The following is a 22,623-nucleotide window of genomic DNA, read 5'->3' on the forward strand; positions in this document are numbered from 1 at the left end:
GTCTCCTCTTTCCTGAAGAAGGGCTCATGCCCGAAACATCGATTCTCCTGCTCCTTGGATGCTGCCTGACCTGCTGCGCTTTTCGAGCAGCACATTTTCAGCTCTAAATACTTGGAAAAAACAAGTACAGGTTATTGTTTGCTTTTTACAGGTCAGAAGTTCTCAGCCAGTAGTGAGGGCTTTTGATATGATCAGGCAATGATTATGAAGAAGGATTGGCCCCTTAACTGACCACTATTTCAAAATTGTAAGATTATAAGACCTTTGTTTTCAATTCTGAGGCTGTGACCAAGACTTTATTTGTTGTGAGGAAATCCGTTATCATTGAGATAGAAGCTCGCACTGCAGATCAACAACTGTTCATGGCCCCATCCCAGAGGCTAAGCAGAAAGTCATTAATACAGCATCTTACAGGAAAGAAGTAATTTGCAATTCTGCTGTGTATGGCCTTTTCCTGGAGACCATGTGTCTTTGTGGCCATTTATAACATAATATTTAGCATTCCAGTTCCATCAGGAAGTGCATGAAGCATTGACTGTCTAGCTGACTCTTGTTTCTGAGAAGCATCTGGAAGGCTACTGCTAAGTCCAGTCATGTGAGTATAGCATCTATGTTTGAATTTTTAATAATTTTATAACAGTGACTAAATAAATATAGACATGCATTAAAGTGAGTTCCTCATCCTTTTGTGGCAGTATGGAAATACTACCTCAAAATTACAGATGCTGACTAGTTTTTTACAATGGAAGGTGATAAGTCTATTTGAAAAACATTTCCCAATTAAGTTAAATATGTTAGTTGACAGTGGAATAAATAGAAAGTGTGTTTTTTAGAAAATACTGTAGCAGGAAAGATGGCTCCACTTATGATATAGCAGCTTTCAAGTAAATTATTAATTTACATTTTTGAGGTCACTTCTAAGATATTATAGGAGATGCTATTTTCTTCTTGTAGAAGGTTTCACAACAGCAGCAGAGCTTACTTAGTAACTTGACTCATATAATGTTCTCATTTATTTTTCAAGAATTCAGTAGATTAACATATTTTATTCTAGAGTCTGGGAATCTACACTGATTCTGTGGTGATATAATGGCATTTTAAGACTGTTGGCTTCTACTGTCAATGGAGAGTAACTTTGGGTGAAATGTGCAGTCTAATTTGAGAGACCAATCCAATATAAGACTCCTCACAATGAGAACCCCTGGTTGTTTGTGTACACACCAATTTGTGTTCACCCTGGCTGCAATCTAACTACAACCCTGTGAAAGCCATATTTCAAGGTTGGCTGGGTAATTCCTTTTGAAGATTTTCACCTTCAGTCCAAAAGCAGTTTGCCCCTATAATATTAAAAGTTAATGCATTAGTAACATTTACTTGATTGATATATTTCCATATTGCAAGTTAACTATGCAGTGTGTGGTCCATTTAAAATTAGAAGTATAACACTAAGAATATTCTGTTCTTTTATGAGACACTATGATTGGCCAGTATATAAATTCATATTTTTCAGTCCTCAATAAGCAAATTGTCACAAATGATTGAATGGTCTTTGTAGCACTGGAAACATCATTTACTATGAAATAGGAACAGGAATGGCCTATTTCAACTACTGCCTATGTCTGCAATGATCCTGCTAAAAGTAAGTGGATTCCAGTGAACAGTTCTTGCTTTGTTCTTTTATCATTCCTTAATTTTCTTCATTCTTATTGTTCATGTCAAGTTCATGTCTGATGAAATATTGACCACTTCAGGAATTTCACCATTATTGTCAGTGATGAAATTTCTCTACCAACCTCATCAAGAAATGTGTAATATTATGTTCCTAACTGCAGCCTCACCTCTTACTCATCTTTTGCTTATTGCCTGTTGTCCACTGGCGATAATATCAATATTTACAAAGGTTAACTTACAATGTGTATTCATTGAATATAACAACACTTTGAACTTGCTTATTTGCTAGTTCTTTTCAAATGTTTTGTTATTTGCGTTGTTTCTTTGTAATGAACAACACTTGATGAGCAAAAATAATTCAAAACTAATTCTAGCTTTGTACTTAAAATATGTGAGTCTTCTATGACCACTCTTTGACTGTTTGAACACCATCTTGGCAGCAAAGATGAATACTATATACGTACCACTGTAAGCATAATCGGTTTGGTTCTAATTCATGTCTGATGTCTTGCTACAGTCGTTCAAACGTAATGTGACACAGGATTGAATAAAAAAAAGGCACTTGATGGTGTAGAGAGTTAGAACACTGTCCACACGTGTTAAATTTGCCTGCAGCTACTATTATAGTACATTACCTATGTCCAAGGCTTTAAATTTACATTCATCTAAATATTACTTCAACTGTATGCAGAGGAACCTCAGTTATCTGAATGAGGTGAGTGAGGATAATTGATTATTTGGTTAATTGATTTCCTCCGGGGCTCAGAGTTTTCTGTGACATCTGCTCCCCATTCAGGAGACTAGGCAGTAGCACACCGCACACGAGATCCCACCCACCCTCCACCTCATTCTGCCCCCAACCCCGTCCGCTCCCCAACCCCTTTCGCTCCCACCCTGCCACCCTGTCCACCCCCACGCACCGTCTGACCCCGTCCGTGCCCCTGCGTCCCTGGGGAAAAAGTGATGAGCTGTCCAGAGTAAGTGTGTAGGAGACAGAGGCCATGCATGGTTAGTAGCATGGAGGAATTAGGCATGTGGGAGTGAGAAAGGATGTTGCACTGAATAGTGAGAATGGTAGAGCATGGATCTTGGTGCCAGAGCAGAAATAGTAAGCATGAGTTAACAAAGAGAAGAAGATGGTATTTATCATTGCTGAGCCACAATGGTCATTGACCTTCTTCTTCTTACATGCTGGCATTTCTTCCAAGTGGCTGAAACCACACTGACCTGGGTGGCAACCTCGGTCCAGGCTGTTAGGATCTGGTGTCATCCCCTTCACTACCAGTCCTGGGGAAAGTAGACAACCCCATTGTGCACTACCCTATCCAACTTGTCCAAAAAAAGGGTGCCATTTTCCCCATCCCAGCCATGGCCAAGGCAGATGTCCTGAACCATACAGAGTGGATCTGGAATGCCAGCACTTGATTGTTTATGCACCAACCTTTTATATATGATGCCAAGGATGATGTTCTGTTCTGAGATATCTTGGCAGTGGTTGGTGGTTCTTGGCCAAGGGCTCCCATGGGAACAGGGTGGGTTGTCAATGAGGAGAAAGTGAGGACTGCAGATGCTGGAGATCTGAGTCGAGAGTATGGTGCTGGAAAAGCACAGCAAGCCAAGCAGCATCCGAGGAGCAGGAGAATCGACGTTTTGGGCATATGCCCTTCATCAGGAATGAGGAGCCTCATTCCTGATGAAAGCCTTATGCCCGAAACGTCTATTCTTCTTCTGCTCCTAGGTAGTTAATGAAGTATGTTTAGAACAATAGCGTGAAACATTCACTAGGCCTCGTGGAGAGAAGACCTCCTAAACTAAAGTGACACTTTGGTCAAAATATTGTAAGATTCAACCCAGCAGGTCTGGACTGGTATAATTTAGTAAGTTGCACAGAGCAGCATGTTTCCCAGAAATGTATCATGCTTAAGGAGATCTGAGCTAAGGTGGATTTTTAAAAATCATTCATGGGATGTGGATATCATTGACCAGACCAGTTTTTTTTTGCCTATCCATAATTGCTTAGAGAGCATTTGAGAGTCAACCACATTGCTGTGCGTCTGGAGTCACATGTAGGTGAGACCAGGTATGGCTGAGGTATATTTCCTTCCCTGGAGGGTTTTAGTGAACCAGATGTGTATTTCTGACAATTAGTTTCATGGTCTTCATTATAGTCTTAGCAATTTTTTTTTGTTGAATTTAAATTCCACTGTCTACCATGGTAGGATTTGAACCAGTGTACCCAGAACATTACCTGGATCTCTGAATTAATTTAGTGATAATACCGCTAGGTCCTTACCTCTCCATATATACCTTATATGATGCTGTGATGATAGCATGAGCATATCTCTTAAAGATGTACTGAAATGTGTCTCTGAGAGGTATGCTGACAGACTGAGACGTATAACAAAAATAAGGTGATCTGCAACTCAGGACTACAGGCCAGTTTAATGACCTGAATTGCAGAGAAAATCAGTCAGCAAAGTAATGTAAATTTCAAAAACAGTAGGAGAAAAATAATATTGGATTTCAACCACCTTAATGTTAACAGACAAAAAATGGCATTGAGAGCATAAAGTCCAGCAAGAGAAGATGTAGTTTGAAACTGAGGCAGTTGGAATTCAATTCAGGATTTGGAGGCAAAGTAAAGTACTATAAATAGCGGGGTACTAAACAGAAGATTTTGGAGTTTATGTTCACAAAACCCCGAAGGTTGTAGCACAAGAGAGATAATGTGGTTATAAGATACTTTCATCTTTTAGCCAAGTTAGAAGAGCAGCAAGGTTATGTTAGAACTGTATTACAAACTGGTTCACAGATGTTTGCACACAGCCTGGTCATCAGGCTGTCCAATCACATTGGAAGAATGTGATTGCAGTTTAGAGAATACTGAAGATGTTAGGATCCATGGAGAATTTTAGCTGTAAGGAAAGACTTAATAGGCTGAAGTTACCATCTTTAGAATAAAGGAGGAGAAGGAAAGATTTAAGACCATAAGATATAGGAGCACAAATTAGGCTATTCAGCCCATTTGAGTCTGCTCTGTCATTCAATTATTGCTGAAAGTTTCTCATTCCCATTCTCCCACCTTTCTCCGTAACCTTTAATTCCCTTGACAATCAGGAACCTATCTACCTCAGTCTTAAATACACTCAATGACCTGGCCTCCACAGCCTTCTGTGGCAATGAATTCCATAGATTCCCCACTCCCTTGCTCCTTAAGACGTTTCTCCTTATGTCCACTCTAAAAGGTCTTCCCTTTACTCTAAGGCCCTTGAGTCCTAGTCTCTCGTACCAATGGAAATATCTTCCCAAAACCCACTCTAACCAGGCCATTCAATTTTCTGTAAGTTTCAATTAGATCCCCCCTCATCCTTCTAAACTCCATTGAATATAGACCCAGAGTTCTCGATCGTTCCTCATATGATAAGCCTTTTATTCCTGGGGCCATTCTCATGAACCTCCTCTGAACATGCTGCTGGGCCTGTACATCCTTCGTAAGATAGGGGCCCAAAACTGCACACAATACTCCAACTGTGGCCTGACCAGAGCCTATTGAGCCCCAGAAGGACATCCCTGCTTTTAAATTCAAGTCCTTCCATAATAATTGCCCTCATGGCATTTGCCTTGCTAATCACGGACTCCTCCTGCAAGTTTACCTTGAAAGAATCCTGGACCAGAACTCCCAAGTCTCTTTACTCTTCAGACTTCTGAATTTTCTCCCCATTTAGAAAATAGTCTATGCCTCAATTCTTCCTACCAATGTGCATGACCTCACACTTCCCCACATTGTACTCCATCTGCCATTACTTTGCCCACTTTCCTAACCTGTCCAAATCCTTCTGCAGCCTCCTTGCCTCCTCAATGCTACCTGTCCCTCTATCTCTCTTTGTATCATCTGCAAATCTAGCCAGATGCCCTCAGTTCCTTCATCTTGATTGTTAATGTATAAAGTGAAAAGTTGTGGGCCCAACAGTGAGCCTTACGGAACACCACGTGTCATCGGCTGCAGTTCTGAGAACTCTTTTATCCCCGTTCTCTGCATTCTTCCAGACAGCCAAGCTTCTGTACATGTTAGCCCCTTGCCTCTAACACCATGGGCCCTTATCTTACTCAGTACCCTCTTGTGCGACATCTTGTCAAAGGCCTTCTTGAAGTCCAGGTAGATAACATCCATTGGGTGTGCTTGGTCTAACCTACTCCTTACTTCCTCAAAGAATTCTAGCAAATTTGTCAGGTCTGACCTTTCTGTGATGAAACCATTCTGACTTTGCCCTATTTTACCATACACTTCCAGCTATTCAGAAATCTAATTTTTTTCACAATGGATTCCAGGACCTTACCCACAAATTAAGTTTGGAGAAAGTGAGGACTGCAGAAGTGGAGATCAGTGTTGAAAGTGTGGTGCAGGAAAAACATAGCAGGTCAGGCAGTACCCGAGGAGCAGGAGAATCTATGTTTTGGGCATAGGTTAGCCTAATTGGTCTGTAATTTTCCATCTTTTGCTTTACATAGAATATAGAAAAGTACAGCACAGGACAGGCCCTTTGGCTCAGGATGTTGGGCCGAGGTTCAATCCTAATGTAAAATATAGTAACTTAACCTACGCACCCCTCAACTCACTGCTATCCATGTGCATGTCCAGCAATCGCTTAAATGTCCCCAGTGGCTCTGCTTCCACCATCACCACCACCACCGCTGGCAATGCGTTCCATGCATTCACAACTCTCTGCGTAAAGAACCTACCTCTGGCGTCTCCTCTATATCTTTTTCCTAATATCTTAAAGCTATGACCCATTGGGCCAGTCAATCCTGCCCTGGGGAACAGTCTCTGACTATTGACTCTATCTATTCCACTCATTATCTTGTACACCTCGATCAAGTCTCCTCTTTTCCTCCTCCTCTCCAGAGAGAAAAGTCCGAGCTTATTCAATCTTTCTTCATAAGGCAAGCCCTCCAGTCCAGGCAGCATCCTGGTAAACCTTCTTTGCACCCTCTCCAAAGCCTCTGTATCTTTCCTATAGTAGGGCGACCAGAACTGGACACAATATTCCAAGTGTGATCTCACTAGGGACTTGTAGGGCTGTAGCAAAACCTCGCGGCTCTTAAACTCAATCCCCCTATTAATGAAAGCCAAAATACCATATGCTTTCTTAACAACCCTATCTACTTGGGTGGCAACTTTGAGGGATCTATGTACTTGCACACCCAGATTCCTCTGTTCCTCCACACTGCCAAGAATCCTGTCTTTAATCCTATATTCAGCATTTGAATTCGACCTTCCAAAATGCATCACTTCGCACTTAGCCAGGTAGAACTCCATCTGCCATTCTCAGCCCAGCTCTGCATCCTATCTACGTCGCGCTGCAGCTTGCAGTAGCCCTCTGTACTATCGACGACCCCTCCAACCTTTGTGTCATCTGCAAATTTACTAACTCACCCCTCAACCTCCTCATCCAAGTCATTTATAAAAACTACAAAGAGCAGAGGTCCAAGAACAGAGCCTGCGGGACCCCACTCAACACTGACCTCCAGGCAGAATACTTTCTATCTACAACCACTCTCTGCCTTCTGTCAGCAAACCACTTCTGAAACCAGACAGCCAAATCTCCCTGTATCCCATACTTCCTGACTTTATGAATGAGCCTACCATGGGGAACCTTATCAAATGCCTGGCTAAAGTTCATATACACCATATCCACTGCTCGACCCAGTCAAGACCTGTCTTGACTCCTCCTCAATAAGATTTGTGAGGCATGACCTGCCCCTCACCAAAGCCATGCTGACTGCCTTTAATCACACTATGCTTTGCCAAATAGTCATAAATCCTATCCCTCCGAATTCTTTCCAAAACTTTGCTGACCACTGATGTAAGACTGACTGGTCTGTAATTGCCATGGATTTCCCAATAACCCTTCCTGAAAAGAGGAACAACATTTGCCTCCTTCCAATCCTCTGGTATGACTCCTGTGGAGAGTGAGGAGGCAAAAATCCTCGCCAGCGGCTTAGCAACCTCCTTTCTTGCTTCCCGGAGCAGCCTAGGATAAATTTGGTCTGGCCCTGGGGACTTATCAGTCTTGATGCTTTTCAAAATTTCCAGCACATCAACTTCCTCAGTCTTGATCTGGTCAAGACTGTACCCCAGCTTCTCTAAGTTCTCATTTACAACAAGGTCCCTTTCCTTGGTGAAAACTGAAGCAAAAAACTCATTTAGGGCTTCCCCAATCTGCTCTGACTCCATGCACAAGTTCCCTCTGCTATCCCTGATCAGCCCTACCTTCTCCCTGATCATTCTCTTATTCCTCACATATAAGTACTCCCTTTTTAAACAGGGGTGTCACTCTAGTGATTTTCCAGTCCTCTGGGACCCTCCCTGTTTCTTATGATTCCTGAAAGATCACTACTAATGCCTCTGTTATCTCTTAAGCTGTCTCCCTTAGAACTGTGGGGTCCAGGTGATTTATCCATCTTCAGGCCATTCAGTTTTTCTAGCACCTTCTCCTTGGTGATGGCCACCATACTCAGCTCTGGCCCCTCATTGTCCTGAAGTTTTGGGATATTGTCTTCCACTGTGGAAACTGACAGGAAGTAAGTTTTCAGTTCCTCAGCCTTGTTCCCCACGACTATCTCTCCAGTGTCATTTTTCATGGTCCAGTGTCCACTTTTGCCTCTTTTCTTGCCCTCTTAGATTAGATTAGATTACTTACAGTGTGGAAACAGGCCCTTCGGCCCAACAAATCCACACCGCCCTGCCGAAGCACAACCCACCCATACCCCTACATCTACCCCTTACCTAACACTACGGGCAATTTAGCATGGCCAATTTAGCATGGCCAATTCACCAATTCATCTTTGTGACTGTGGGAGGAAACCGGAGCACCCGGAGGAAACCCATGCAGACATGGGGAGAATGTGCAAACTCCACACAGTCAGTCGCCTGAGGCGGGAATTGAACCCGGGTCTCTGGCGCTGTGAGGCAGCAGTGCTAACCACTGTGCCACTGTGCCGCCCACTCCTTCTTTGAATTCTTGAAGTTTGGTACTCTATTTATGACATTATCAAGTTCTATACTATTCATAAACTTCTAAATTGTACTGCCTAAACAATTCAGTCAATTGTAAACAACCAATGGTCTTAAAAATCAAGTCCTTAGAGGATCCCATTCAGGTTATTCAAAAAAAAATGTTACCTTCCATTAGCAAATCAATACTTTGCTAATGTAAAAGCTAAATCAGGAAAAAAGTATTTCCAAAATCTGGAACAGCAAGAAAACAAAATGTCTCAATCGCTTTTGCAGTTGAAGAGGTAGTTTCAGTTCAGATTTAAATCTCATTTGTGGAAAACAAAATGCTGAATATTTTAATATGTTCTTCAAATGAAACTTCTCATAACAATATATCGAAAGAAACTCTTATAGTCTTCCTTTATGTTACTGGCTGGCTTAACCTTATATTTATTCTTCTCCCTCTTTATTTGTTTTCTCGTTTCCTCTGTCGATCATTATAAACTTCCCAATCCTCTGGTTTCGCACTGCCCTTCACCATATTATATGCTTTCTGTTTTGCTTTTATGCTGTCCCTGACGTCCCTAGTCAGCCATGGTTGCCTCATCCTCCCTGTATCATGCTTCTTTTTCCTCAGGACGAATCTCTACTCTGTCTCCTGAATCACTCCCAGAAACCCCTGCCATTGTTGTTTCACTCTCTTTCCTGCTAGGCTCCTCTCCCAGTCAATTCTACCTGGCTCCTCCATCATGCTTCTGTAGTTGCGTTTATTCAGCTAAAAAAGCATTCCCTCTGATGCTGTCTCCCCACTCTTGAACTGCAGAGTAAATTCAATCATAACCATAATAGGATTACTAATTACTAATCATATGATTAGTAAGGAATGAGGAAACTGGATAGCTCAGATTTGTTTACATGGGCAGGGGATTCATCAATGGTCGTGAGCATGTGGTACTGAATGACAATAATTTGGGGGAACTAAAGTCATGCAACGTGAGTGGGAATGAGCTTCCCACCAGGTGCCAAAGATTAGACTGCAAATAGCCTTGGACGTAGAGTATCTGGAGTACATTGCCACATGCGTGAGAAGAAGGATGTTTAAACAATAGCAAACCCCTGTGCTTGGGTTTAGGGTCAATCCCTGAGAATATATAGCAGCTGAAAGTATGATTTTTGTTTTCACAGCTATGCTTTGACATGATATCAAGGAAACTTGGGCCTAGATTTTGTGGGCTAAAATGTCATCCGGTGCATAGGATTGGACTTGGTGGCAAGAAGTCCACCCATTATCCTGACCATTACCATGCAGCAGCTTACTGTTTGGAGCACTGTTAATCACTTTAAGTGAGACTTGCATTCCATTCTCGGGTAATGCCCCTTTTTAACGAGCTGCTAGCCAATAGGATTGACTGATAGATTCATAGCATCAGTAGCACGAGCTACAGCAGTCTCAACATGCCAAGCAGACCAAGTACATCCACAGTTGAATGTCTCAGCAAAGTGGATGAGGAACCACAGTGACCAAGGGATGGTTGCCTGGCACCAACCCCATAGCTAAAGCTGCTGAGCTTCCCGAATGAGAAGTGCCTTCCTCTGCTCTGGGTAAAATACTGCCAGAGGCTGCAAGTGTAAGAGGCTTTCTGCTGAATGAGGTGAGTTCAATGCAGACTTGTAGGAAGCATTTTGAAGGTTCTCAAATACCAGAACGAAGACCTTCCAAATAAACTATCTTGTTAAATTTTCTTGCACCAGTCATACATGTTAAACAAAGTATGTTATCCCTCTATTCTGCCTGTTGCAGTAGTGTCAGTAATTCTCAACAAAGATCACATTTCTTTCATTTCATCCTGATTGCAAGTACAAAATATTAATGTTTAACTTTTTCATCTATTCAAATATTCTCTGCTTATAATCATTAAAAGTTTTAAGCAATGTCATTAGCACTCCTTTTGATAACTGTCTTGTTTGGCAGACTACAGATCTTCCCTCACCATTTGCAGTTCCTTGCCAATATTTAAGAGTTTTATTTCCAAGAAAAGATCGCTGCTGCTTGCAGCTGCTGTCACCAGGAGATCTGCTGTCATGGTGTGCCACCCTTGTCTGTCTTCTGCCATTCTGACATATTCACCATAGCTCAATCTGCAACAAATCTGACATCTGTCATCCAAATACACATGGGTCTGCTGCTCTCTACTTTCTTCTTGAGAAGAGATCTTTGTATCTCTGATCAAGTGGCTGAAAGACTAATATTTTGTCTTCTGGATATCACTTTTTTTTTCAAAAAAGAGTAAGTTTTGCTCTTGCAAATTCAAATACATTTTCGGTTGTCTTATGGTCTATATGTGGAATATTTAGCATCCTCATTTCAAAGGCCCCTATTTCATAGACCTTTTACTTTATTGTCCAGATTTTTAAGACCTACAATAAAGGATTAATGCACTTTTTATACCAAAACAGTGACAAAGAGTGTTTTTCAAATTCCGGTCAGCCCTAACTTGTCATCACCATGCATATATCTTTTGTAGGTCTCTGTTAAACTAACGAAAAATATCGGTAAGTAAAACCAGAAGTATACTATAAGAACCATCTCTTATTAATATCAGTGATGAAGAACAGTGTTTTTGATGAGAAACACCATTCCAATGTATATGTACTATGGAGAGCAAGGAAAGAAAGCAAAACAGTATTCATTTCATGTTAAGATTTGATGGTATTGGGAAATGAGAAGCTGTAATCAAGAAAGGATGGAATAGGTTGCTGTAAGATGATCTCATTAAAATGAGGAAATAAAGATTAGATATCAGGGAAGGAAATGAAAGTTTGAACCTAAAGAAAAATAAATACAGGAGGGAACATTAGAATAATAATTAGGTTAATGTTCTTCCCTTATTGTGTGGTTAATAATTTTAATAATGTAAATAGTAAAATTACAGATCATGAAATTTCAGTAGCTAGCAAGTCAAACACATGAAGTACTATATCAAATATTTTGGATTTGGCAAGGCTGTCTATATAATGAAAAGGTTTCTGTAATGCATATCACAACTAACTATGTAGATAACAGTTAAATATATTCTGCATTACTGTGCCCTTTTACTATCTAAAACATGCTGTAAAGTGTTAGGATGTTCTCCAGTGACAATTACCTTTTGTAATTGTGCTATTTATTGTTGCATGCCCTCTGCTTGATTTTAATGATGCATTTTAAACTTATGTATTGCCTTCAATAAAACAGTATTCCAACAATATTTCCTTTAATATGAAGAAGGATTTCTAACGCATCCCGTTACTAGTTTTGAAATCAGTTAAGGACAAAATTGGCCTTCATTCTAAAGAAGCTCACTGTTGTGTCAATAGTTTCTTATGCCTGGTGCTTCATTATAGTTGCTACTGCTTCAATTTACTTGTGTGAATCTTGCTGTAAAGGAGAATACATTCAATGAACTGTTAGTACACAACCTCACATAAACCATTTGGACAAATTACAGTATTGGATTAAATGCAGAATTAAGAGCTAAAATCACAATTATCATTGTTCCATCTTTCTCATTTTCTTTTTAGAAGTTACAGAAGGATCACTTGTTAGCTCAACAGGTTTGGAAGAGTATAGTCCAGAGATTGGCACAACAAGACAAGTTCTAAGCTTTGAGTCTCACGGTTTGACCAGCTCAGATTTTGGAATAGAGATGGTACCAGGGGATTCTATTGACTTGGCCAAAGCTTTGGTGGACCCTGTTGGGGCAGAGAAGACAGAATTCCAAAACTACATTGATATGTGTCATTCAGAAGAATCGAAAGTTCAGGAGTTATCCAAGATGCACTGGGAAGAGAAAATGTCTTTCCTAGATGACACATCAGCTGACATAGAAGCCTCCCCAGAAGCTCCAAAAAAGTCAGTTGAGGAGATAAAATTGATAGAAGAAATGAGCCCCTGTCTGAGTCCTGAGGAATCAACGACTGCACCATATGTGGAAGAGCCTTCAGATGAAGACATTTCAGAGAAATGGGAAATGGAGGACACCCAGCACAACGTTCACACAGTGGATACATGTGCATCACCAGCCCATGTTTTGCTTACTGAGCTAGAAACCATAGTAGATCCCAATAGCAGGTGCAAGTCTCAGCATGAACAAGACATGAAACCAAAACAAGGATCCGATGTAGTGCCAACTGTGACTGTATCAGAGCCAGAAGATGACAGCCCAATCTCCCAAACGCCTACTCCCTCAAGCTCAGGTAACAAATGTTATGTGAGTTACTCTAAAAAGTTGGCAGTGTGCATACACACCATTCCAAAATTGTCTTTGTTTGTTGAACTACAGTAATCGTTTCGTGTGTGTGTGTTTCTCTATGTTGACATTCTGTTTAACTTGAACATCTTTCATTTTCCTTTTTACCTGGCTTGTTTTTGAAAAAAAAGTTGAATATTTGTTTTTTATGGCTTTTATGTAACTTACCATGATATTTCTGTTCCTTATTTGACCATCCTATTTATATAGCTGGGTGGTTTCACCATCAAGAAAGAAAATGAAATGGCATAAAAATGGTCACTGAAAGCACAGTATGAAAGGACACAAAAAAAATGTGAAATTTAAATGTAAAACTATGCATCCCTGTGCTTGCTCACACAAGTACACCATGATTGATACATGTTTAATCAATGCAAACCGATTTTTAAAATGCATGTTGTCTATCTCCGTCAGGTAACTTCCTCCATTCCTTTCTTAGTCTTTTTCATGTTTCTTTCATGCTTCCACTTTATTTAAAAAAAATAAAATTGAATAATGAAAAAAACTGCCTGTCTTTCTTTCTCTTTCTCTCTTTACTTGTCTTATTTTCTCTTCTCTTTGACTCATAAATGTTAAAAATTAGAGATGATTTTCATGTACCAGGCTAGTTAAAACTGCACAGGTGACTTAACCACTTTTGACCACATTTTTTAATGCAGACGTCTTGACAGATTTACTTTAATCTAGTGGTTTGTTACTTAATTTCTATTGAATTGATATTAACTCTGCCAACTGCTAGTCACTGATTCTGTTTTTGGATTACCAGCAAAAAAATGTTACTCTTCAGGACTCAGCAAGGATAGTTCTTCTTAAAAAGTCTGTGATCAGATACCCACCTTTATATAAAAACATTAAAATTTAGGTCAGTGATGATAGGCACATTCATTTATACCTGCATGTTTTCCCTGTATGAGTTTGTGTTGAAGATCCTTTATCACTGAGTAGTCTAAAAAAACAACATTTTGTTGAAGCCTTTCCTATTTCTTGAATATTTCCAGTTTGATAGCATATTTGCTTTCTTTGAAAAAATATGCATGCAAGAATTTCCTTACGCATCCTCAATGGGATCCATCCTGCACTCGAATTCACCTTTGAAATGGAATATTCAAATGACCTTCCTTTCCTTGATATGCTCTTTGAGAAAATAATCAGAGGTTTCCACTGCTGTCTACCACAAGCCTTTCTTCACTGGTGTATGGGATTCTGTATGCTATAAGATTGGTCTTTTCAGCAATCTTGTCAGAGGTCCCAAGCCACTTGTTCACTGTACAAACTTGATGCTGAAATAGGGTGCATCAAAGCCATCCTGTGGGATAATTGTTAACTTGATCAGATCATTTCTTGCTATACATCATGTCAATTCAGGAACAGTCCTAAGGCTGTTACTGTTGGTCCTGAAAAGTGCACAGTTTACCTCAGATTAAAGATTATCAGTTCCAACATTTTAAACAGGTGAAGCTTAGCTGTTTTATGCTGCTTCTTGCTATGCTGTAGGTTACTGAATGTTATAGGAATTTCTACTCCCAGTGATGCTCCTATGTCGACTGCACATCTGACAGACTGTTGGGTCATGTCAAATAACGTATTCATTTTGCTTGTTCACAACACACAAGGTATTGACTCTATCCAACCAGTTTGCATTTGCACAACTTCAAACATCATGTCCAATTTTGGATGTGATTTAGATAAATGTGCTAAGAATTACACAGACAACCAATTTAAGATTGTCAGTGTGGTGCATTTGTTTGTTTTGGAAGCTACCTATATTAATGAAGAAGGCCCTGTTCTTTGCAGACAAAACAAGCTGTATCTGTTTCAGCTGAACAGAGTAATCACTATTCTCTGTTCATTTCTAGGGCAATGCCTTGATCAACCAGGGTAAAAGTCATACAACAACAGATTATAGTCCAAAATATTTATTTGGAATCACTTGCTTCCAAATCAACCTGTTGGACTAAAACCTGGTGGTGTGTGATTTTTAACTTTGTCCTCCCAATCCAAATACAGCTCCTCCTCATCTTGACCAACCAACGTCAACTTGGTTTAAAGTAAAACAAAACTTGGCAGTTAATGGTTATTCATCATCTAACTGGTACATTGTCCATGGCAAGGCCTCTATTGATCAGAATCCACATTCCAATCAATCAGCGCACCCTTTCCATCCTGCGTAAAAGTGAATGACATTTTTATATTAGGACAATTTACATGAAGAGCACATGAGTATAAGATGAAAGGCTTTGACAAAATGTGTCTTTTATCAATATTACTAAGTTCTTTCCTACCAAATGACTATTTAAGCTTCTAATTTGTGTTTTTCTATAAGTTACTGTGCCAGTTAAAGTTTAGATGTACCATGTTTTCTACAACAGAGAAGAGTGCACCTCAAAATTGGTTGACCTTTCACAACCTCAACCAATTGAATAGTGCTATTTATTTAGTGTTAATAAGATTATGTTTCCAACACACTCCAGAAACTCTCTGAATTTAGATTTTCAATTAAATTTGGCGAGCAAACCTTCCTCATGGTAAAATAGCTTTGCTACACCTTTTATGTGTCGCAGAGTCCCTAAAGTGTGGAAAGAGGCCATTCAGCCCATCAAGTCTGCACTGACCCTCAAAAGAGCATCCCTCCTCCCTGCCCATCCCTATATTTACAGTGCCTAATCTACCTAGCCTGCACATCCCTGGACACTATGTAAATTTAGCATGGCCAATCCACCCAACCAGCACATCTTTGAACTGAGAGGAAACAGGAGCACCTGGCAGAATTCCCCGCAGATACTTGGAGAATATGCAAAGTCCAGACAGATAGCCACTCAAGGTTGGAATCGAACTCCAGTCCTAGCACTGTGCGGCAGCAGTGCTAACCACTGAGCCACCATGCTGATTTTGTTTTTCTGGAAATTGCATTCATTCCTTGTTTTTCTTTTCTTTCTCTACTTTCATAACCTTGAAAGCTTTACTTTCCTACCAGTTTTCCTCCTCCTATCTTCTCTTCTTTTGTCATTGATTTCTTCCTGGGGTAAAATTCCATTATGCTGATCCATTTCTTGTACTAATCACTTATGAGCCTTGATGGTTGTTGACAGAATATCTAACCATGATCAGCATCACAGTAAGACTATTCTGCTGTCTCTTCTTGCCAGCTTCACACATTTGTGTATGATAGACTAATCCAAAGCTTCCAGAGGACGTGCATGATATACATTGTGTTATTTTGGCCAAAGACAGGATTGGTATTGTACCTTGCTTAGATGTGTTTAATGCCATCACCAGTGCTACTCTTAATCCAGTATTTTCAACTGATGTCATTGCATGTTGTTCCCAGCATTATCATAAATAATGGGAGTAAAGATTTATTTAGTACAAATAATTAATTGAAAGTGTAAATAATTTTCCTTTAAGATTTGACTTTCATTGCTACTGGTATTCATTCATGGTTTATTGTGATTGCATTTAGCTTTAAAAGAAGCATCCAGTACGTTTCTCTAAATTGCCTGGTGCCAGTATGCTTCAGTTTTTTGGAAACTTGCTACTGTGCATTTTTAATTTCCTGCTCTATAAAATAGAGAGGGATGAAATACACAATTTTTAAAGTGTTTGAGTGTCCCTCTAATTTTTGTTTGTAAAATAGTTAAAAAAATGTGAAAAGTTTGTGAATTTATATCCTGTCATATGCACGAATAGTAGAAGTATTTCAGTGAAATGACATTAGCCCATCTATTTGAAAACCACATCCCTCTGCAATTTAAGAATGAGAATGCTTAGCTGTATCAAATTAAGTTTCCATTTTTTGATTCCTGACTTATAGAGGGACCTTAAAGTTAAATACAGCTTTGGCTTTTTTTAAAATGACTCTTAAAATTCAAACAGGGCATTTCTAATAATTACGGCATAGCAGTCAGTCTTTGGGTCAGTGGAATTGTGTACAGTACCTTGAAGTTAGATGGGCATGTAAAGTTTCCAGTTTTATATCCCTGATGGTGACACTAGAGCTTCGGTTGTTAAAGTTAATGCAGAGCCTTCCTTTTTAAATGCTCTTCTATGCCAGTGAGTAGAATCTGACATGCCTATAATATCCAGTGGGACGGTACTGGAAAAAGCATCCATGAAAGGTAGACTAAATTATTCACTAGCACTTTAAATGAAGAACTAGAAATAGGCATGTAGAATTATTAGAGAAAGCCACATTTGGCATGACCAGTTGTTGAATTTCCTGCTACACTCTGTTGTTAAGTAGGCAAATATTAGATGTATATTATAGTAGCTCCCTAAAATGGGTAGAGAAAAGATTAGTGGCAATACCATTGCTGGCTTGTTCTTGTACACATCCGTAAGACCAGCCAAAGAGCATTTTAAACAAGGTGTAGTTTCAGAATGCTTGCCCACCAACTTGATGGCTATGAGATTAAAATGTCCATTTGCAACAAGAATCTGTTTCACGAGGATACATTTTCAGTCTAGCTCTTCCTTCCTCGACATACAACTGAGCTTTTAAAAATGCAAAACTTAACAGATATGGTGTTGATAATAAACTTGATGTACTATTACAGCGGCAAAAAAAAAACTTTGGGTGCTCACTGAGCATATTTTCTGTCTGCATTTATGATTGCAGAAGAGTCTGATTCACAGATTGAAGCTGCTTACCATTTTCTGGAGGAGGAACACCCTGTTGCCAGCAAGACATCAGAGCAAATTCAGTGTTTTTCTTTAAATACCATGGAAGAAGAGAGCTCCCCAAGTGCTGCCTTAACAAAATTAGATGAGTCTGCACAGAATTTGTCAAATCTACCAGCAACGACATTAGATCTAGAGGCCAGCAGTGCTGAATCTGGAGATTCTGAGATAGAGGTAGTACCAGATGAATCACTGTCTGTGGAAGAAGCAGAAGATTGCAGCTATATGGCATTCAGACAGGCTGGTGGGACTCCACCTTCTTCCGTTTCTTCGGTCCAGTATAGCATCTTGAGGGAGGAACGTGAAGCTGAGCTTGACAGTGAGCTCATCATTGATCCATATGATGTTTCATCAGCATCTGAAGAGAGTCTCCAAAGAGAACAAGGCTCCCCTATGAAATCTAATAGCATGGGGAAAGAGTCTGCTGAAAAAGCCTTGATAATGGACAACCAGCAAGAATCAGATCATCAGTCAAGTCAATTTGCTGAGTATCCTGCAACTTTTATTCTCAAAGGTTCTAATGGAACTGAGGCAGCCACTATTGAGCCCCTTACCCCTCTCGATTATTCAGAGGCTTTCATTACACCTGAGGTAGTAGTTGAAGAACCATCTCCTGAAGAAGTCTCTGAAGAAACCGCTGGAAAAATAAGTGATAGCAAATCCTCAGACAGAGCCAAGACTGGAAAAGATTTCGACAACAGCCAGCCTATTACTTCTGAGCAGTTTCTACTGGTACTCAATAAGAAATCAGGTAACTTTCGCCATTACTCTGATATTAATAATTTATTTCAAACCATCTTCAGATCTCACTAATTTAAAGTTGAAAATCACAACACCAGGTTATGGTCCAACAGGTTTAATTGGAAGTACACTAGCTTTCGGAGCGACGCTTCTTCATCAAGTGATAGTGGAGGGCTCGATCGTAACACAGAATTTATAGCAAAAATTTGCAGTGTGATGTAACTGAAATTATACATTAAAAAAATTGATTGTCTGTTAAGCCTTTCATCTGTTAGAATACAGTGATAGTTTCACTTCTTTCACGTGTAAATCACAAAACCCTTTTTTTTAAAAGTTGCATTCTTGGGTTAGCTGTTAACCATGGTGATAACTAGACAATATGTTGAAGGTATTAGGCCCCTGTGTTCTCTGTCTATGACCTGATGTTTAGATTGATTCTAATCTAAAAAGTGAGATAACAGAGTTTTACATAAATTCATGCAAAGTTTTGCTATAAATTCTGTGTTACGATCGAGCCCTCCACTATCACCTGATGAAGGAGCGTCGCTCCGAAAGCTAGTGTACTTCCAATTAAACCTGTTGGACCATAACCTGGTGTTGTGATTTTCAACTTTGTACACCCCAGTCCAACACCGGCATCTCCAAATCATAATTTAAAGTTGATAATGCATCTGTTCACAACTTGCCTTTTAGAAGTCTTCAAAGCATTGCTTGACATTGGTTGCATGTTTAATTACTTAATATTATTTTATGTTACTCTTTGTTAATTTTCGCAGACTGATTTTTCTCTCCTGCTCCCTATCCCTACCCTGACCTAGTGTCCACCATCTCTAGAATTTAAGTATGATGTGTAATGCCTATCAACCATTCAGGTAATGTAAGCTAAGTGAAATGCAAGCATTTGAATTATTTATGAGGCAATGCACTTAACTAACAGCCATTTATCAAATGCCAACTTTTGAAAATGTTTTCAAAGGTCTCACTCTTGGGCACAGCTAACATTAATGTGTAAAGTTATCTCTCTTGTTAAAGATTTGAATGTTAGTAAAGTAACTGTCGATCTCTGCTTATCTACTGTAATTAGTAAAATTGCTGTCTGATTAATTGGATAAAGCAGGGGTAAAGACCGTTCTGGATGATGAATTTTAAATGTGTATTTCAATTTGAAAACTGTCTTTATTTAACTACATGAGAATATGCTTTTTAAAACATTATCAAATCAATAAAAGGTTGCCTTTTCTGGCTTCTACCCAGTGTTGGAAAGGACTAGGCTATTCAGCCCTTCAATTCAGTCAGATCACAGTAAATCTATGCCTTAAATCCATTCACTAACCTTTGCTCCGTATTATTTTTGTATCCTTGTCTGATTAAAAAACTTTGAATTTCAGATTTAATATCATTGATTTTTGTAGCATAGTTCCATAGTTTTGCCAGTCTTCACATGAATGTGTTTCCTAACTTCACTCTTGGAAAAGCTGGCTTTGATTTTAAATTTGTCCCCTTGTTCCCGTCTCCCCTATCAGTGAAAAACATTTCTGTTTACGCTTTCTGTTTTTTTGTAAGATTCAAAAACCTCAAACAAATCAGACCTTCACATTCTTTCCTCCATGGAATAGAAGTCTGGTTATTCTTCCATCATAATCTAACCCTTGGAAACACAATATCATAAGGATTAATTTATGCTACTTTCCTTCAAAGGGCATATTATTTCTAAGGTATATTGCCCTGAGCTAAACATAGTACTCTAGATAGACTTCATACAGCTATAACAAATCTACTTTCCCTTCAATTTCTATTCCTCTAATTATATGGACTCATGCCTGCTTTTTGTTCCCATGACAAAGCACTGTTGGGACAAGTCCATGATTTACAAGCTCACCCCAGGTAACGATGCCTCGGAAGTTGCAATTTTCATTCTTGGCTGGTAAGGTTACCTGAGAAATTAGGTAGTTGACCCCTAAAACACTGAAGAATGTTGGGTGTGGAGATAGCTTGACGGAAGGTCTCCTGCTTCCACGTGCTAGTTCTGCATTGAAGTTTAAGAAAAGAATAAAGCATAAAACAACTCTCCAACCCTTAGCAATCACATCGCCACACTCCTAATGCTTCATATATACCACTTATGTATCCACCCCTTGCATCCTCCATGGCATTCTATGCCTTGTACCCAACCCCCATGGTCCTTTTATTGGTAATGTGCCAGCTCATACCCCTCTCTCAAACTCTTGTGACCTTTTGAAGTGCCTGTGTCAATTCACTGCTAATTCATGCCATATCATACTTCCTACCCACCCCTTTAACCTCATTTCTGCCATATGTATTTACTCCATATTCAAAGTGGTAGCAGTACCACTGTGCTACAAGAGCCCTGAGAGGATGGGGGAAAGGTATAAAGTACAAAGAACATTACCTGCTCTCAATTAACTCTGGAGCTGTTCCAGTTTACACTGGACCTGCCTTTTTTGCATTGTCATTAACCAAGTCATTCATAGCTATAGTGAAGAGTTTAGACTCCACCAAAAACCTTGTAGGACACTTCTCTTCTCATAGTTTATGCCTGTTATTCCTAATCTTTATCTTCTACTAACTAACCAATGTCCTGTTCAGGTTAACAATTTGCTTTCCCTTCCATTAGCTTTAATTTTATCTGCAGTTTTGAATGACTTGCCTTATTGGATGCTTTGTGGACATCCATATGTATTATAGTCATAAACATTCTCATATCAATTATTGAGTTATTCCTCAAAACATTCAGTTAAGCTCATCAAACGTTACTGATCCTTTACAAGTACATGTTTGGTTCTTTCCAAATAGCTCAAATTTCCCAATATGTTCACTTACTCTGCCCTTAATTATAGATTCCAATAATTTCCCTGCAACAGATGCTAGACTAGCAAGTCTATTATTTCCTGTTTGAGATGCATGCACCCATCCAGACATATAAATTTCCATACATTGACTGGCCTGGATATTTTAACATTGCATTGGCAAAGATCTGGCAGGGGCCCATCTCTTGGCAAGGTCTTGCACCAGTGATAGTGTGAGAAAAACTGAGCAGTTTTAGAGTAAAGGTCTGCTGTGTATGCTTTACCTTTGTGATTGTCTTTGGCAATACCCAGGAATCCCCTCCCAAACTCTCTGATCTGAGACAGCTGAAAAAGCTATGTTTAATCCCATGGTAAATGTAATATTAACCTCTTGATTTATCAGAGGGTTACAAGGACAGGAATGTGAAGTGAAAAGACTAAAATGTCTCATTTCTCTTCATTTGGCATCATAATTGGGTCCACACATGGTAGTTTCACAGTTTCCTTCACCTCAGAAATTCTGGGATTCTATAAGGAATTTAGTAAAACCACAAATTCTGAGTGTCATACAGTGGAATGAAGATTCCTCAGGAGCAAACTTCAAGAAAAGGGGATTTAGATATTGTGTACACCAATTCTTCTTTAGTTGAAGCAAAATTATTTCTCCTTCATCTCCAATATAATTTTGAGAAAATGACAGGTTTTTGTGATACAAATATGACTGAATTAATGTGACTAAAATAGGAATGCAATGTAACTGTAAGAAATACACTACTATACCAAGCAAATACATTTATTTGTATGATTTTGCTTTACTGTTACATAGTTTTAAATTATTTGTTCGAATTCCTAGAAACCTCTGTTCAAACATTTTTTCCTCATTCCATATTTACTCTTATTGGACCTTTCTTAGAAAGTCCATTGTTTCATATTGCTTCGCAGTAAAACGATCTTTCATAATTTACTTTGATGTTCGCAAGCTCTGCTTTAATTGCACCAGAAAGTTCCAATATCATGTTCCCAATGCCCAAGTGCAAGAAGCCATCAAGAATAAAAATGGACCCATCACTAACCATTGAAATACACTCTTCCCTGCCCTTCTTCAATGCAAGCTTTTTAATTAAAAAGATGAAGGTTTTAACACAGCTAAGATAAATGGTTACAGCCCATGTTAATGTACTGGACAAAGCAATTTTATTGTGATATTGTAAGTATAACTTATTCATTTCTAACAAAGTAAAATCATGGTTACTGGATGACAATTTATAACTGAAATATCAAGACACACAATGTGAATGTATACTGACATTAACATGGTGATGATGATATTGTTGTCTTTGTGCATGCACTTGCTTCATAGGTTGCATGCACCTGGTAATGACCAGTAAAAAGCTTTCCATTGGTGGTCAAAAATACACAAATAAGTTACTCTTAGCTATAT

At 39.2% G+C, this 22,623-nt stretch overlaps 1 protein-coding gene across 3 annotated transcripts in view; it reads left to right on the top strand.

Annotated features, from left to right (window-relative positions):
• rtn1a (reticulon 1a) overlaps positions 1 to 22,623 on the top strand; it is a 244,232-nt gene that overhangs the window by 101,474 nt on the left and 120,135 nt on the right. For 2 of the 3 annotated variants that reach the window (XM_072568391.1, XM_072568392.1), the window contains 2 exons: positions 12,230 to 12,904; positions 17,573 to 18,385. The exons of the other annotated variant lie outside the window; for it this stretch is intronic. In XM_072568391.1, the coding sequence (XP_072424492.1) occupies positions 12,230 to 12,904; positions 17,573 to 18,385 (1,488 nt within the window). The remainder of the gene's footprint in view (positions 1 to 12,229; positions 12,905 to 17,572; positions 18,386 to 22,623) is intronic. 3 annotated transcript variants of the gene reach the window in all.

Source organism: Chiloscyllium punctatum, chromosome 4 (genome assembly GCF_047496795.1).
Source record: "Chiloscyllium punctatum isolate Juve2018m chromosome 4, sChiPun1.3, whole genome shotgun sequence".
Taxonomy (NCBI): Eukaryota; Metazoa; Chordata; class Chondrichthyes; order Orectolobiformes; family Hemiscylliidae; genus Chiloscyllium; species Chiloscyllium punctatum.